General features: G+C 37.6%; 1 protein-coding gene across 2 annotated transcripts in view; it reads left to right on the top strand.

Annotated features, from left to right (window-relative positions):
- LOC119774123 overlaps positions 1 to 18,508 on the top strand; it is a 58,609-nt gene that overhangs the window by 29,357 nt on the left and 10,744 nt on the right. Inside the window, exons 2-7 of one of the 2 annotated variants that reach the window (XM_038271485.1) lie at positions 11,599 to 11,798; positions 15,518 to 15,572; positions 15,730 to 15,817; positions 15,930 to 16,354; positions 17,299 to 17,463; positions 17,877 to 18,038. In XM_038271485.1, coding sequence (XP_038127413.1) covers positions 11,671 to 11,798; positions 15,518 to 15,572; positions 15,730 to 15,817; positions 15,930 to 16,354; positions 17,299 to 17,463; positions 17,877 to 18,038 — 1,023 coding nt within the window. In that variant the 5' untranslated portion in view covers positions 11,599 to 11,670. Of the gene's footprint in view, positions 1 to 11,598; positions 11,799 to 15,517; positions 15,573 to 15,726; positions 15,818 to 15,929; positions 16,355 to 17,298; positions 17,464 to 17,876; positions 18,039 to 18,508 lie in introns of both variants that reach the window. The other variant, XM_038271484.1, reaches the window with a different exon arrangement.

Genomic DNA, 18,508 nt, shown 5'->3' with positions numbered 1-18,508 from the left:
AGATACACCCATGGAAAAAATATTGCAAAATGAAAACATTTATTTTGTATATATATAGCAAAAACATTAATAACAGAGACTAACAATAATTCTAGGATTTTTCAGTTCAGATAATAAACTTAGAGAGTCATAATGTTGAGCCTTCCATTGGCTTAGCTCACAGTAATGACTTAATGGGATTTGTTTTATGAATACATTTGAATTTATTAGAAATTTAATAATTGGCATCTCTAATGCTGCCTCAGTAAAGAATGATAGCATTAATTAAAAGGTACTAAAACTGATGCCAGGCCTGGTGTGTTCAACGAACACCTTAGGCCTCAATAAGTGAGACAGTCCTGGAGGTAACTGTAAAACCTGAGTGGTGTTTGGAATGTTTTAATTCAGGTGAGGTTTTTTAGTTATAGGTCTGATCTGGATGATTTTGTCATGAAAAAAGAGTATACTGGCCTGATTTCAGCATAGTATTAACAAATATTAGCATATCGGCCCACTACGCTAAAATGCATTGGCAAGAACCCTGAGTTAAATGTACTACAAGCATGTTTTAAAGGTCATAGCTACAACTCATTCATTAAAACGATTCATTTTTCAATTCCATAGAATCTCTGGAAATAAAGATAAAATAATGAATACAAGTTTTAATTTGACAAAAAATGCAGTATATAAATAATTGTTTTACAGATTTTGATGGGTCCAAAATATTCAGCTATTTACTTCTGGTTTTGATAGCAAAATGAACGCAAAAAGGATTCTGCAACCATAGAAATAGTTTTAAGTCATGTGAGATGGAGATTGGGCATCGCCAGATATCCTCGTAGCTTTGTGATAGCTCTAAGAAATGTGTCCTTTAAGTTAAGTGTTTGGTTTGTTTAGCTTTAGCATTAGCCAACCTGGCAACTGGGCTGAGTGGTCAAGTTTGTTTCTTATCAGCCTGCAGGAGTTAACCTTGTAGCTATCACTTTTAAACATGGCTTCTTATACATTTTCTACTTTAAAATTCCGACAAAATTTGCTCATATTTGAGATAGTTTTTGAAAATATAATTGCAAAATTGTTCAAATTCTTTTCTGTTAATTCAAGACTATAATCTAAAATTCTCCTTTTTCCATATAATACCGAAATAATCAAGCTCCATCATACATTACAGATCTGATTTGTGCATATTGGCCTAACATTGCACTTCCCTCTCTCTGCTGGTTTACTAGTATTTCCTAGAGCTTGTAAAAGAAAATGGGAAGCAAATCTTTAAGGGCACCGGCTCCTCCTTTATGGCTACAGCTCCCTGCTTTGTTCTACATAGCAGAGCCTTTGTCTATTTTTAAAACTAGGCTTAATATTTTTTTTTTTTTTGATAATGTTTCAAATTAGAGTTGCTTAAGTTATCCTGAACTATATCTGTAGTTGGTGTTGTAGTTGGTATCTCTGTAGTTATGCTGTTATAGGCTTAGGCTGCTGGAGGACGTAAAGACTAATCCCTAAGACCTCAATCTCCCTCTATCTCTTTCTTCTGGTACTTATGAGTGTGCTTCTCCTACTGCTGCCAACAACTTTATGGTATCTTTAGCTGACCCACTTGACCTTTTCTTTCAGTTAACCATGTGTCCTAGATATAGCAAATGGATTTGGTTTTATTGTCATTAACTTTATATATTTTCTTTCATCTTCTAGAACATCTAAAAGTTCATATAATTAGTTGTATTGTCTCTAAGAAGACCTCTAAAGTAGGTAGTACATGCAATAACTATTTACTTTTTTGGTAATGCAGAAAGTACTCATCAGTGCTTCTGCATCCTTTTTGTGTGCATGTTCTGCCTTCTCAAACCCCCAGTTGGTGGTGGCAGATGGCCGTTTACCCTGAGCAAAGTTCTGCATGATTTTCCATGATAAACGGGAGTTTTCCATTATATTGTTGTGAAATGCATGCTCAGTATGAGAGATTGCTGCAAAGTTAATGACAAAATCAGAGCTACTGTCCATTGGCGCTACATGCTCATCAAGAAGAAGTGAATGTTGCAGTCAATGACTCAATGCAACCTGCTGGGTTTCATTAGATACTAAAATATAGTTTTGAAAATAACTTAAATGTATTGTTTTCCGGTACTAGCATAAATTGGAATGTATGTACTTTATTTGGAATATATTTGTAAGAATCAATTAAATTGAGGATTGTAAAGTGCCACAAGACAACATCTTGTGAAGTGGGACTGTGTAATTAAACAACGTGATTCAACCATACATCTAGAAAGATAATACAAAATGAAAAAGCTGTTATAAATACATTATAAAATTTTCTAATTCTCGTCGTTGTCTTTATCCAGGTAAGTAGTCTCCCCAGAGACTCCCAAAATTCCCTCTCCCCAGACACCTCCTACAGTTTGCTGGGGGAAACCTGAGGTGCTCCCAGGCCAGCTGATTGACATAGTCCTTCCAGCCTCTCCTATATATGAAATGTATGTACTAAAATATAAAAAATTTACTGTTTCAAAACGTAACAGTAGGAAACTTTGTCAAAAACAGCACATTCTTGCTTCTACTTTGCTTCCCTACAACTCTGTTCTTTTGTGTACAGCAATAGATGAAACTCCATGACTACTTGTACTCCTTTGGGTAGCTAATATCTATAAATAACTTTTTGCAAAAATCCTTATATCTGCCAAGTGGTTGGCAGTGTGAATCGATTGGTGGCAGTGAGGCAAGGCTTTATTAGTCTCCACTTCCACTGCTGGAGAAATTCACTCTGTCACGTCTAATATCTCTTTTAAAAACCTTAGAAAAACCTTTTGACTTTAAGAACGTTATGATGAAGAATATTGGAGGTTTTGAAACCACAACTTCCAAAAATCTTGGCCTGACTTGATTTTGTTTGCTTCAAGAACTAATTCCAGGATGAGAGAAGAAATCAAACAATGGGGTTAAAAAAAAAAAGGAATACCAAATAATTGTATTTGTTATTAACATGTGCTTGTTATCCTCTACTTGCCATATATAATACATATTCATTAAGAGACAGGTGCTTCTGAAGGCAGATTCCAAATCATATTGACATAAGAGCTATAGTGTTGGATCAATAGATTTGCAGGTTATGGTCGTTGAATGTGACCGCTTGCAGCAGGTCACTTAGTGGAAGGCCATAGATTGCAAACTGAACTTCCCAGTGCCTGCATAAGGTTTTTTTTTCTACCATGCGTAGGCGTCTGAGGTTTGGAGATAGGCCTTGCAGCTGATAAGAGAAATGTCATCGGGTTCCGCTGTAGCCCACCTTGCTTCACGCTTTCTCTCTTCATATCTCCTGTAGGCCTTCACTTGAAGTTATGCACACTCAAACAATGTCCCACAAAGCAGATCATTGAGCATGCAATGTGATTTCTTTGTTTTCCTAAAGCGCTAGAGAAATTTAAATTTTTAGGGGAAATAAATCCCCTCTCTGTCCCCTCCGTCGATCATTTAATTTGCCGACCAAAGATTATATAAAGGTTGCAACTGTTCTACAGTTTGATGCTACTCACAGATCATTGGTAGGGAGGTGATGTGAGTGAAAACTTATCCTCTCAGGCAGGTCAGGGCTCTTGGCTTTTTCAAACTCTTTTGGCACAATGTGCACACACAGTACAAAAACTCTTCTATGGTGGGGTTGAAATTAATTTATTTTTTATTATATTCACTAGTAAGCTTTACTTGTAGTTGACAGGGAGAGATGATGGGAAGAGAGGGAAGGGGAGGGCATGCAAGAAAGGGGCTCAGGGTTAGGAACCCCGGAGCACTCCATAGGTGGCTATAGCTTCATTGCAGACAGATTTTTAAGTTTGGTATTATCTCAGCATGCCTTGTTACATTATTTAATCCACTGTGAACCAAGAGGAACAATACTTGAAGTACCTGCAGCCAGCTGGTAGAATCAGGGAAGGATGACCAGTAGTTGATACCTTCAGCATTAAGGTTAAACTTGTCCACAGCCATATAATATCTAAGGTAAAGAAGCTGGCTGCTCCAAGACTACTGGATCCAAAAATGTAAAGTCTAGTCTAAAGGAAAATCAATATTGGGAAACAGGTGCAAAAGCAGCAGAGATATTCACAGCCTTTTTGAGAGAGCATTTTAAAATAAATCAGGAGCTAATGTGAGATTGGTGAGACGATCAACTAGACTTCCTGAGGGTGTGCACAGGACAAAGGCTACAGTTGTGCATTTTTTGAGGGGCAAAAGCTGGGAAACTTACCCAGAAAAGCATTAAAGTATCATCAAGAACTAGACGAGAGACCGCAAATCTATTAAAGCAGATACACTAAAAGGTCAGTATTAAGGCAACCTGGGCTAATTAACCCCTTCCATCACTGCATTAATGCTTTAAATAATGCAAATGGATGCCACTGATTTCATATATTGTGCAGGAGATAGAGAAACATTTTTAGTGCAAAAGATTTGTGTACTAAGAGCTATATTAAATTTAGATTTTACTCTAAGAAAGCGATTGATGTAAAATTAACAGAAATAAATGTTTGAAATATAAGTATCATAAATCTATATGATATATGAGCATCCCTGCAATATAAATCATATATTCTTTCGTACTAAAATGCTCCTCAACAGATTCTTTCATTCAGGCATTGCTTGTATGTAATTAGCCAGAAAACTAAATAGCCAAGGTTGTCATGCCACCTAACCACATCAGGAGATGATAACAAATAAACATTTCTGGTTATTCACAAAAACTCTTGAGTGTTAGTAAATGCTATAAATAGATTTCTGAGAATAAGATTTGGGTGTTGTTAATATATAGACTTATCACGGCTCTATCTAGATAAGCAAGTACTTGCAGATCTCACAAACCTGCTGCTGAGTGAAAATGGCCTTGTTATTGAGGTTTTCAGGTTTATTCATCAGCTTTTTAGGATGAGTGTAACTATGAATAGGTTCAGCTGGCTTTCAGAAGTTATTTAATGCCCATTTAAGGTTTTAAAATATTGAATATTCTTTCAACTACAAGTAAAAGTACCAGCAACACTAAAGCAGAAAATCAATGAAACTGTATTCATAATTATAGGAAACAGTCCAAATTAGATAAATTCATGTTTCCTATTACTACTAGAATTATGCTGTTTGTTTTGTTGGGATCTACTGTACTAGTGTCACCAGTTAATGGAGAAAGTAGCATGTATTAAATTTCAACATAACAGTTTTTTCTTACCACTGAGCAAGTAGTTACGCTTCCTGAACATAACCGTGCTGTGCAAGTGAAACCAAACTGCAAACCTGACATCTACAGAGTCAGCAAAGGATACAAGAACAGCTAAAAGCAAAGAGAAAAGACAAAGGGATGGTTCAACTGTTTAAAGACTGTTTAACAGTCACACCAAACCTACATCCAACGTTTGGTGGTCCTCTCTGTCTTTGCTTTCTTATTTTCTCCGACACTCCTGGAAGATATACCAACTCAAACGTTGAGCATGTGTCAGAAATGGAAAATACTTTGACAAAAGATGAGTTTTTCTTTTAGTTAGTGTTTCAAAAGCTGCACTGGGTTGATATATTTGAAAAAGCATTCATAATATATGAACTCCTGAAGAGTGATTGGGTTGAAAACAGATTGAAACGATAAAACGGGGCCAGCATGATGGACTTGAATGTATCCTCGCTTTTTCTTCGTTTTTCTTTTCATTTTTTTCAAGAAACAAAATTATTCTGAATATTATTCAAGATGCGTTTAAGTAAAAAAAAAAAAAAAAGCAAATAACATGAAGCTAAATAGATATTCTAACATTTTATTCTGTAAGACACATATGACAGTCATAATCTTATTCATCTGTTATAGTACAGATTTTGACATTATTAAATTCATTGTTAGTAGTCTAATATATTGTATAGCAATAGCATAATTAAACCCTAGTTTTATATTGTCACTGCTGTCTTCCTTTTCAGGTTGTTAGGGTGGGCTTTCAGCTGTTTGCTCAACTCTTTCCTCAGTTGGCAAGCTGTAGATGCAATAACAAAAGAGAAACAGCTCAACATTCAAATGGAAAATGTAGAAGAAACCTTTACAAATCTATCATAAATAACATTGTATGATATTGATATTTTGACATCCAGAATGCTGCTGTTTGTTCTGTCGGCCATAATATGTTTGATCCAACACTGGGTTAACAGTTAAAGATAGTTACGTACAGCCACTTTGCTGATGTGCTATAAGTAAGCTTAAACATCTGCATTCTATGCATCGTATGTCCTTAGTTTTCATAGCCAGGCACACAAGGTAGGCTGTGGTTTTAAAACACTTCCAGTGTGAAACGCAATGACAGGCCTGGCTGGCTAATATTATAGATGTGACTGATAAAAATCATAGACTGTAGACCGACATCAGAGCTTTTTAAGTCAATAAAGGATCTCCAATAACTATCATTATAAAAGGGTCTTGATATTAGTGTTCAGGACAGTTTTGGACATAACATGTCTCGAGCAAAGCAAATGGTATTTATTGTGTAAAATTGATCATGGGTACCAGTACAGGCTGTCAGGTGTGGATTTTAGAATCAAAAAGCCTTTTCCTTTGTATACAAATGTGTGAATGTGTGTTTTGTTTCTGTTTTTGAGCAAACCTCTTTATAATAATCCATAAATTCAATTTTTTTCTTGCTTGTTAATCAGAAACCAGCAAGTGGAGCTTTACATTGAAGAAAGAGCTTTCTAGCGTGCAAAATCAGCTTTTATCAATATTGCAAGACTTTAGGGAATCACCTGTAAAAGCTGTAGTTAACCTTAATATGCGTGTGTACTCAGCGCTGTGTAAAGCAGCCCACTTTGTGCTTTCTGCTGCTTTTGGCTGGAGCTTATGTCAATTTTGTTCGGATGCTTTGCGTTTCCAGTGAAAGCCTCTCTGACACAGCAAGCTGAGCCAACACTTTCCTGATGATTGGAAGCACTCATGGAAACAATAGAAATACAAAAGTTAATGTCAACCTAGAAACGCTGCTTAATCAGGTTAGACCTATTTTTAAACCTGTTTTTTGTCCCATTTTAGTAGTAGTGCTGCTTATCACCAGTGAGGTGTTTCATATTTGAGAAACTTATTATAAAATACATTTTTATTAATTTTTCATCTCACATTTTCTTTTTGATTAGACACTTTTTAGGTTCTAATTAATAACCGACTGTTATGCATGCAAGACCATGAGATATGAATTCTTAAAAACAGTTGAGATTTGAAGAGGAAAGACTTCTAGGTGCCTTTTTACAAAAGCCTAATTTGAACGTTTGTGTTTTTTCAATAATTCAGTTCTAATGGCTAACATTTAATTCATTAAATAAGGAGTAATATATTTCTTACAATTTTTTTTCACAGTGTAGATGATAACAACAGATAATAAAAAAAAAAACAAAATGCTTCTCAGAAAGCTGTGATACAAACAAATATCTTTATTTATGGTAGAAAGTGGGTTATGCTTTTCAAACTCAATGTAAGGACAAATTTTACATTTGTCCAGCAGAGAATCATTAATACCTTGTAAAGTAAAGTAGGACATAAAAGATCATCGCTAAAATATGTGGGTTTTTACTAGGTACTGTATGCAAACTTAATAATGGGAAGTTGAATGGAAGGAAACAGGTTTTTAGTCTGAGGCTGGAGCCAATGCTTTAAGATCTGCCACATGTGCAGTATATGAATACAGGACATCAGCTGCAAACATGTGTTCATGTCACTTTATCAGTGACATGGGGCCTTTACTATCGTTTCAGATAAAAAAAAGTTTAGCTTTTCAATCAGAAATAAAGCTTATAGAGCATAAAGCAAGTTGCTGGAGGTCCAATGTGAAGTTTATGTTCTCAGTGGTGATTTGGGGAGTCATGCCACTTGCAGATTTCGCTCCACTTTGTTTTAAAGTGTTTAAACTCATCCAAGCCGTCTCCCCATACATTTTAAAGCCCCTGCTTGAAAGCTGTATGAGGAAGATTTTCAAACAGGATTTTGTATTTACCGACACTGTCCAAAGAACCAGTACCTGTTCAATAACAATGATATCACTGCTCTGGATCCGTCAGCATACTTGCTTGATTTAAACTTCATAAAAAGTGTTTATTGTTAAGAGAAAGAGGAAACACAAACAAAAGAAACAGTTTTCACAAAACTTGTTTTAATAGACACGCTTGGTTTAGCCAAAAACTATTGGCTGTCAGACAGTTCCCTAAACTTGAACAGATATTGAAAAACAATAATATTCTGCCTCAAACTGTCCCTCCTCATTCACATTCAGGGTTAGTCAGTAAAAGTGGTTGCGAAACAAAAAGATTTCAGTTAGATCTGCAGCAGCAAATATCTCTTATTTTATGCTATGTGCATTTGTTGGTGTTTGTTCTGGTTAGTGCTGGGCGTGTGTGTTCTCAGAGGAAACCTTCCACCCTGTGGTTGAGCTGCACTGCTGCATCCTCCTTTCTTCTGCTGCTCGCATCCGTCCCGCAGTGTGTCTATGCAGCGCTCAATTTGACCTCATTATCACCCTCATTACCATCAGTATTAGCAGCTGCACCCTTCTTCCTCACCATCTTCATCATCACCGTCATTGACATCTTTATCATAATCACCCCCAGCAGGCAGCACCAGTACCATCACAGCTCCTGCCATCACTCTCAATATGCTGTCGTTACCACTGTCATAATTTTTTGCTGGTAACACTGAAATGGAGACAGATGCTGGAATAAACCCTCCTGCACCCTGACCGAGTTGCGCTGTTGAGCGTGCAGCCACGGGCGACATGCAGAAGCCATCTCTTCTCTTTTTCGTTCCTGGTTGCCATTTGTAAGGTTTGCATGCTGTAGACATGTGCTCCAATCTCGCATCGAGCTCGCAGAAGGGCAACCCTTGTATGTGTTTCTCTCTTAAATTTTTCAGAAGAAGGCTGACAAATCGTAGAAAGAAGCACACCACTGATGTACTCCTTCCCATTTCCTCCTTCCTTTTTTTTTTCTCTCATTCTCCCATGGCTGGCCCGCTTTTTTCCTCTTTCCCCTCTTCCCTCCCCCACTGTTTCTGATCCCCTCTCCTCTCCTTCATGTTTTAAGTGAGTTCCTCTTTCCCTGTACTCCGTGCATCCTCTAACAACTTTTATCCCACTTGCTCGCTCCTGTCTGCCTGCCTCTCCCTCTCTCTCTGCCATTCATTCACCATCTTTTTTCCCCCCATCTTCCCTCTGTGATGTACTTCCTCTGCCTGCCTACCTGTCTGTCTGTGCCATAAAGGGCTGTCTAAGGCCGCCATCCTCTTCATTCATTTGCTGTGCATTGTCTCACATATCAGTGGGGTCAGGCAGGCAGACAGGGAGGAAGGAGAACGGGAGGAGATCTTGAAAAAGAGGGAGAAAGAGATAGATAAAAATGATAAGAAGTATTTATGAAAAGAAACCATTTTATCAGCAGAAACAGAAAGCCTCAGTCGGATCCTGTGGTGGTGAATCCCACAATGTCTCCCCAACAACCACTTAGGTTGTGCATGAGTTTTACCATAACCTGTTTATGCACTCTACTTTTATTCTCAATTCTTGTTGTTTTTTTTTTTGTTTGTTTTTTTTTTTTTACAAAAACTAATGAAAATATGCTTCAATGTTTTTCATAAATATATTTTTTTCTGTTTTATGGATTCAAATAAAAAAGACTCCGTCACACAATCCAATCACTGCCTTTGTTTTTGTTTTTTATTATTGTGGCATTGAGGTGGTGTAACAGAATATGTTAACCTTCATATAATTAGCAATGATTTTCTGTTTCTCTGTGTTCAGAATAAGTAAAGGGTTAGGGTTTAGCTAAACCTAACCCTAAGTTATTTCAACAAGAATGTTTGCAAAAAAGGTTACTAAAATACACTATTTTACTTGCTCTTCTCTAAATCTGCATCCATAAGCAAGTATAACAAAATAAAACCAACTTTATACAAGATACGTTGTTATATAAGCTGCTATGTATAACGTTTGTTAAAAAATTTTTCAATAAAAGCATCCTTATGTCATGAAAATTTGTTTTTCTCCTATTGTTTTTTATTAATTCATAGTTTATCTACACTGTTGGAATAATGAATTCTGCTTTTATTGCATCTTAAATGTATTATAAGCTAAAGATCTTTTGTTCTTCAGAAAAATTAAAACTCATCCAATATCTAGCTTTTCTTTGTTTATACTGCTGCAGATTTAGAAAACAATACAGACATCTTTCAGACTTCTAGAAATGTGTCATGATTGGACAGGATCACTGTGAAAATCAATATGCAGCCAAGTACATTCTCACAACCTTCATTTGATTGTAATTAAAGTCAGAAAACTGGACTTAAGTGCACGATGTTGGTGGATATGTGTATTGGATTAATGGCATTTTATAGTCATAGTTTTGGAAAGATATAGTATAACCAGGGGAACAGGGCATTTATTGTATTGTTCCAACCTTTGGCTGACTGATCGATGTATCTCTAAGGCAATTATTTATTTTTGACTGTAACACACTTCATTCCTGGAAATCAAACTTTTTGCAGCCATTTTATTTATACATTAAGAGAAAAAGGCAGTAGTAACTCGCTGGTATCAACAATGTTTTGAAATCTATGAATAAACTTAAATCTAAAATAATGTAATGAACCAACAGCTAACCATCTATTCATCTGCTGTAAATCTGCTGCTGTGTTTGAGCTCTAGGAGCTGTTGGTGCTAAAACATTATGCATGCTTTGTCGCGCTCCTTTTTTTGTCTATGTTTGCGACTTGACATGTGCGACTGAAATGTGATGCTTTTGTTTATTTCCTTTAATCTGTGATTCTGGAAGCTCTGACTGCATAGGCGCAGTGGGTCACTGGAATAATGACGGCTTGTTAGCACAGCTGGGAAACATAAGGGGTTGTGCTGCTTTTACAGAAAATGTAAGAAGAATCGGAATCCATTGATTTAACCTGATTTAGATGAATATTTCTTTCTTTTTCTAAATGTGTATTTATGTTAATTTGAGTTTTTTTCATTATAGGTATTAAATCTTTATCCACTAATCCAGTGGTGTATGTACAGCACGCCAATCTGCCTGGAGTGTATCTTGCTTGACATGGATGAGAATTGTGTACATTTGTGAAAAAGATTTTATTTTATTTTTTTCTGGAAGCTAAACAGACTCGGGCTGAACATGCTATCCTGTCTTCTGTGCAGCAAAATTGCAATGATGCATATTTGTGTTATCTGTTCTCCAACACGCTGTGACTCATTCACACCCATCGCTGAAGTATAACAGCAGTCTGGTCCCACTATTGCTACCTATAATGAGTTCAATTTGCATTTTTTTTATTCCTTTTAAACTAACCAGGTTCTCTCAGGCTTAGGAACGGTGTGATGAAAGAGTTTTTGGCGTGCTCATTGCTGCTTCCTTGTAAGGTGTTCTATTTTCTGTGCATTATTGGAGAGAGTCAAAAATAGAAACTGATATGTCAGAAAGAGACAGTGATAAAAAGCCAGAGGCAAGTGTGTCCTCACACACTCACACAAACGCACCATCCTTCTCTGTAGTTGGTGCAGGGCTTTTTTTCACTTTCCTTTTATCTCCCATGTCACTCATGTGGTGCTTTTTTTCCTTCTTTCCCTCCAGGTTTTCCTGATCACAAGGTCCGATTCTCAGTGCTGGTGTTTGACTGAAAGTGAGCAAGACAGAGCTTGTGACATGGATGAAAAACAAAACACAGGTCCAGACCTCACCTACCAAAACCTTCTGGTTCTGGGAGCCATCGCAGCAGCATCTGCCTTTGTGGTCACCATCCTTATCGTCCTCGTCTGCGTAGGTTGCCAAAGGTAAGGCTGGTGTGGAGCCATTTACAGAGCCTCACATTGTTTTTGTAATTTGCTGAATTATACTCACATCCCAAGACTGAATGTAGTCATAATATCGTTCACACGACTTTGATACCCTGCATATTTGGACATATTTCCAAATGGTGTACGTTAGTTTAACAGAAAAATAATTGAATTAAAATACATTCTCAAAACCATACTGTTTAAAATGTTTACAATGTCTAAACTCAGAAAAAGATGGAGAACGCCATTACTCTGTATTTTAAGAAGGTTTGCTCTCTTTAGTTTTGTTTGTTCCTGACTGTTAAAATGTGAATAAACAACATAGTAATTAGGAAAGGGGTGTCTAGAGGCCCTCAAAAATAAGATGGGCAGCTTATGACTCTGTTAAGGGATTTAGAATAAAAAAGAATAGAAAATTCCCACAATAGGGAAATTGTGGTTTTACAGCAGCAAAGGTTATAGCAGAAGTGGTCGAACAATGTGGACCTTAGAAAGTGTATAAAAATAACAGAATGAGTAACAGAATTAAGAAAAGAAAGAAACAAGTACTGTACAGTATCGTGTTTTTACAATATAAATACTCTGTATCTGCAGAATAAATAATCAATAAGCAGCTTTGGGCATTTTTTCAGTAATGAATATGTGAAAAATAGAAGCAACACCAGATATGTGCAAAAAAAACAACAGCATGTTATTTAACTGACTAAGACAGTAACTGTGCAAAAAAATTAGCATGAATCTATTAACTCAATGAGGTTGTTGGGAACAGTGATGGTTATAAAGTCTAGTTGCTGGTAGGAAGGATCTGTGATAACGCTTCCTGGTGCATTTAGGGTACAGCAATCTGTCTATGAAGGAACTGTCTAGTTCTGGTACAGCTTCATTCATGGGGTAGGAAACATTATCCAACAGAGATGTTGATTTAGTTACGATCCTTGTGTTTCCAACCTCCTGCACTGAGTCCAGAGGGCATTCAATCAGAGAGCTGGCCTTCCTGATCAGCTTATCCACAGACAGCTCCATAGAAGATAGCTGATGCCACAACAGAGTCATAGAAGGTCTTTAGGAGCGCCCCCTGCACTCCAAATGACCCCAGTCTCCTCAGCAGGAAGAGTCTGCTCAGAGCCTCTGTGTTATGAGTCCAGTCCAGCTTCTTGTTCAGGTGAACGCCCAGGTACTTATAAGAGTCTGCTATCTCAATGTCCGTTCCCTGGATGTGTAGATGAGTCTCAATTAAACCTGAAATCATCTGACCCACTGTAGGGCAAATAGTCTGAAACCGGAGGACAGTCGAAACAGTCGGCAATCTACTCAGGTCTTGCTGTCAAAACAAGCAAGCGCTGCAAGGAGGCCCTAAGGTAATAAAATAAGTCTCCAGTAAGATTAAAATGTCTTCATGAGACCGCCAAGATCTTGCTAGTGTTCATGTGAACGTATATGACTGCAAAATAAAATAAAAAATACTGCTGTTGTTAAAGTTTTTGCAGAAAAAAATGAAACACCATTTTATTTTAAAGTAAAACTAGAAAGCCAGAGTAAAATTAGAGGGAACAATGGCCCAACTTGCGGCAATAAGAATTTTTGAAGAAATAGGTTTAAAAATCAACTATTTGGGCATAACTGTGAATGTATGGAATACTGCAGCAGGATTGTTATAAAATCCTGTAGTGTATCAGAGGGTGCCTCAGAAAAATGTGACAAATTCAGTAAAAAAAAAAAAAAAGGGTGAAGCAGAAGGAGCCATGAAAATGAAAATGATGCAACATCACTGATAAATTGAACAAGGACTGACTGGATTTTATTTAGATGCATTTTGGATGACTTTTGGAAGAAAACCCAAATACGTACATCTCACAGCTAAAGGTGAGGTACGTAACTAACGCTGCTCAGACTGATGATAAAGACTAGGAGGTTTCTACGTGGAGCAGGTGAATGAAATTGATGACCTCATTCAAAAAGCTAGGATTAGCTGTCAGCTATTAGGGTGTTCTAATTTAGCAAGAACGTGCATGTGATCACCAAAAAGTATTTCTTTTTCCCATATAAGAGGTAAATAAATAAAAAGCTTAAATAGTATGGAAATTACATGGGAAAAGAAAGAGGAAGAGATAATAGCCAAAGTTTTAACAACTGTGCTGAAAGCTTTCCCCACCCTCTCAGATCTCTCTGATCCTTAACTTCTTTCTCTCTTTCCCTACTTCTTCTGAACTCCCCTCCTCCATTATTTCCTTTCCCTCTCTCCACTCCCTCGCTGTCTCTTTTATCACCAACTCTGAGCACAGTGGCAGTAATGAATGTTAATGGCTGTGAGTGTCAGATGAGATGAACCGATGCTTACAGGACGCTGAGGGGGAGGCAGGCTAGAGTCTGAGCTGCCCGAAGTCACCGCTCTCCAGAAAAAACTCTCTGGGACACCCCACGGTTTAAAGAGGATCAGACTCCAGGGAGGAGCTTTTTTTTTTTTTTTTTTTTTTTTTTATTCCTCTGGGACCAATCAGCAGCTGCATTGTGGCTTTGTTGCCATGGGATACGCAGATATGGATGCAGAAAAATGTCAAACCAGCTTATGTCATGAAGAAAACAACCTTGCTGTTCTAATCTAAAGAATAATATAGAACATGAGCTCCCTGCTGGATCATCAGCAGTTTGTCTGTTCAAATCAGTCTGTTATTCACAATTATTGATCCCACTGCTATTAGTGTTCTGTTCATTTAATGCTGCAGTGCAACCCTCTAAGTTCAAGGGAAATAAGTTTACAGCGCCTCACAAAAGTATTCTTGCATTTTTTTTGTTTTTTCATTTCATCACACTGCAGCCACAAACTTAATACAAACTTAAATGTATTTTGTTTCATTTATTTCCAAAAGGAGCGTAATAGTTAAGAAGAAGGAAAAGTATAAGCGGCTTTTTATCTCTATGACTTTGTGTTTCATTGTCATCATTTGCCATAACCCCCGCCCCCCCTTTGCGTGTTTATGAAAATCTCCAGGGGAGCAGTCTTCACCTTCCCAGGATCCCCTTAGAGGCATGATGACCATATGTTTGTACCAAACGGTTGCAGTTCACTGGCGGAGACAATATCTTGCTCCAGTAACATGGATCTGACACAGCCTTTGCAGCAACCTGCTTAATAGGATGACGCAGCAGGGACTCTGCACCTGTTTGCAAACCTGAAATTCTATTTATTGCTTCAGTGTGTTTTTGCAGCACAGCAGTAGAATCTCTGGTGTTACGTGATGCAGAGGAGCCTTATCCTCCGAAGTGCGAGAAGCGAGGCAGAGCGCTTCTTCACAGTCACACCTGCACATTAGTTTTTTTATTTTCAATAGTTTTTTACTTTGACTTCATCTTGTTGCTTTGACTCCATGTCAACTACTGTTCCCTGTAGTTACAGCCACCTCCAGGGATCTTCACATACGGCTAATGCTTATCTTAATGCGTTTGTTCTACAAGCCTTCAACCTGAAGGCGGAATAAAGTACAGAAGAACATTTGTGAATTTTATCAGATTTTATCTTTGAAGGTCGTTTTTGCTTGAGTTAAAAAATCTGAGTCATGCTCCATTTACTTTTTCGACTGGGCTCTTGTTATCAACCAAGGACTTTCATACCCTGACCACAGTTGGATGCTGATGGTATCTATCTTTTCTGAGTGTGTGTGTTTTCTCTTTCTGCCCACGGTCCTCTGCTGACCTTCATGACTTTGTTGCCGTGTCAGAAAAAGTAAGAGCAAGCACCCCCCAGCTGGAGACAAAGGGACATCTGTAAATATGGTAAGAAGTGCTTTTGTTTCACTGTTCAAAATACCACGCCTGTCACCATCTACTTCAGCTCTCTTCCTTCTAACCTCCTTTCTAACAGATGCACATGCATGTGTTTGCATGTTTAATGCCTCATTTAACAAGTCTGTGTGTGAATGTGTGACAGCAGGGTACGCTTCGGCATCCAAAACTGAACTCCATGAGTAAATCTGACACCAGGCTGCATGAGATCAATCGCTTTCCCTGCAATGGAAACTGTAAGTGCTAACTAAAGGTCATGTGTTATACTAAATGACACACTTGTCTGAGCTGTTGCATGTTGTCAGCAGTGCTCCCTCTTTCTTATTCGTCAACTCTGTCTCCCTGCAGCTGTTAGCAAGAGCCGTCCAGCCAGTATGGACCTCCTGCTCCTCCACAGTCGGCGCTCCCAGACTGACCTGGGGCCTTCCCACGGTCGCCAGCTCCCCCAGATCCCCACCGGTCCCCAGGCGTCTGGCCAAGGAGGAGGTGGTGGAGGAGGAGGGGAAGTGGGAGGGGAGGGAGGAGGTGGAGGTGGTGGAGGGGAGGCTAGAGACCACACCTACACCGAGGTGGGCCTGCGCAATAACCCGACCCCAACCCACTACCTGGACGATGGCCTGTATGAAAGCGTAGGGGTCCGAGAATGTGATGCAGCCCCCAAAGTCCCCTCTGCTCCACTGACTTCATCAAGCAGCACACCATCGACGGTCAGGGCAGCTCAGAGCCCCCCTACTAGTGCAGGAGGAGCTCGTAATGGGAACAGCCATTTAAACGTACGTACAAACAGACATTTAGCAGCGAGGTAGTCGTAGTATTTTAAGTCAGCAAAAAACATTCTATGACCTAGTTGTCCCCTGGTAAATAAAAACATTTATCTTTACTATTAAACGCCCCCCTGGACAGGAAGCCATATTTATATTGCCACCACACACAGTAATCAGGATGGTGAGAGAGGTAGAAATAAGATCCAAAGTTCCCTATTGGAAAACCAGTGCACAAAGTGCCACATATTAAACACTACCTACATGCTAATGGTTATTTTGGAAGGCATACTAAACAATACAATATAATTAATTAGAATGGAGTCCATTAGAATAAAAACAAATAGGATATAATAGAATCGAATCATAGCAAAGAGGCAATTGAAAGCTTTCAGGTAAAAATAAGGATTAAAAACACATCTCAGAGAAAAAAATGACACAATTTTCCTTCAGATTAAATTAATAATGATCGAGATAAAAAAAAAAAACACAAAATTAAATGCTCTGAATCTGTTTAACTGAGACATTAAATATTAACTAGAGTCATTATTGATACATATATGTATATATATCACTATAACATCACAATACTTAAAGGGGAACACCGTTTTTTATATATATATATATTTCTTAAGAAGGGATTTTTTTATCAGTTAAAAAACCAAAAGGTTGTATTTTTAAAAAGGTCTTTGTATTAGATTACACTAATTCTTTAGTTCTTACTAATAACAAGAAAAAAATTAATAAAGTTTACTCCAAACATGTTAAACCTACAGCTGTAAGGTTTTAATACCTGTTTGGAGATAAACTGCATTAATTGGATGCAGGCAAGAGGCTTATTCAGAATTCATTGCATAAGTTGGCTTGCCCTTTCCATGTTGAGACAGTAATTTATCAATAAAATTTTAGCGATTTTAGTTAATAGTGTTAAATCAAGTGTGTGCTTTCCTTTACAGACTGGTAGAGGGAACGGCAGAGGAAATGGCACCATTAATGGAACTATGCCGGTGAGAGGTAATGGAGGAGGTGGAGCGAGCAGATCTCCTCTGTCGTCTGCAAGTTCCCTGATCAATCAAGATCCATCTGCAGCTGAATATGCTTCCATACGAAAGTTTAAAAAGGTAGAAATAAAGCTATTTTTATCTTAGGTAAAATAAAAAAAAAAGAATCCTTTTGTCTGAAAAGAAAATTCTGGAGGATTTAGAAGGATATAATTATTAGTGGTTCATCCTTGAACTTTTCAAAAGAATTTAAGACTCTCCTAATACATCTTATGTAACAGTAACTGAGTTTCAGATTGTACTCCTGAAAAGAACATATCAAAGTCAGGCTTATGCTAAGCTGTCAAAGTTGGTGTATTTAGAGTCGTAAAGATTTCTAAGCTATCTACAAACTCCACAGTGCCTGTAGTGAAACTATCAAGATCATCATTAACTAATTGCCCACACCTATGCAATAAGGATCTAAATTTGTTGTGATATTTTTATTAAAATCAGTTAATACAATTTTAGAAATTGCAATTTCAATTTTTCAGGTGGACAAGTTAAGCCGGAAGGAGAATAACGGAGCAGACAGCATGTCAGACAGCCAGTCTAGCGTGAGCGACTCTCCCTCTGCTGCCCCTCTTCCCCTACATCGTAGTCAGGAGTTTCCACGCAAGCTGTTGGAGCCTTTCCACCTACACCCTTTCCCAAAGGTACAAAAAACAAACAAAAAAAAAACAGTAATATCTTCTAGGAGCACATAATCTGTTCAATTCCCCAACCAGAGATGTTCTGCTAGCTGTAAGAAAGGCTCAAGACCACAAGAGGGCAGTGTCCTCAAACAAACATGTTAAGCCTTAGAGATTTAGTAAAAAAAAATTATTGGGCTGGTTCTTTTATCATTAATGTAGTGAGCTATCTAAATTGCAATTTGGGTTTTCTATTTTAGTTTAAATCAAATAAAAAAAATATTAAAACTCCACGAATTAAATAGAACTGTCTGTTTTGTGTAATTTATTATAGTTTGTGTTACAGACTTTGCATATATATATATATATATATATGCAAAGTCTGTTATTACAGCATAAATATCGTTTAGAAAAAAATCAGATTCATTTAAACCTCAGTTAATATGTTAAGCAAAGCCAAAAACATCTGTTTAAAATAAGGCATACAATTATTT

Source organism: Cyprinodon tularosa, unplaced genomic scaffold (assembly GCF_016077235.1).
Source record: "Cyprinodon tularosa strain WSP-4 unplaced genomic scaffold, ASM1607723v1 ctg8, whole genome shotgun sequence".
NCBI lineage: Eukaryota > Metazoa > Chordata > Actinopteri > Cyprinodontiformes > Cyprinodontidae > Cyprinodon > Cyprinodon tularosa.
Note: the sequence above shows the minus strand (reverse complement) of the source record. Positions and strands in the feature narration are given on the sequence as shown.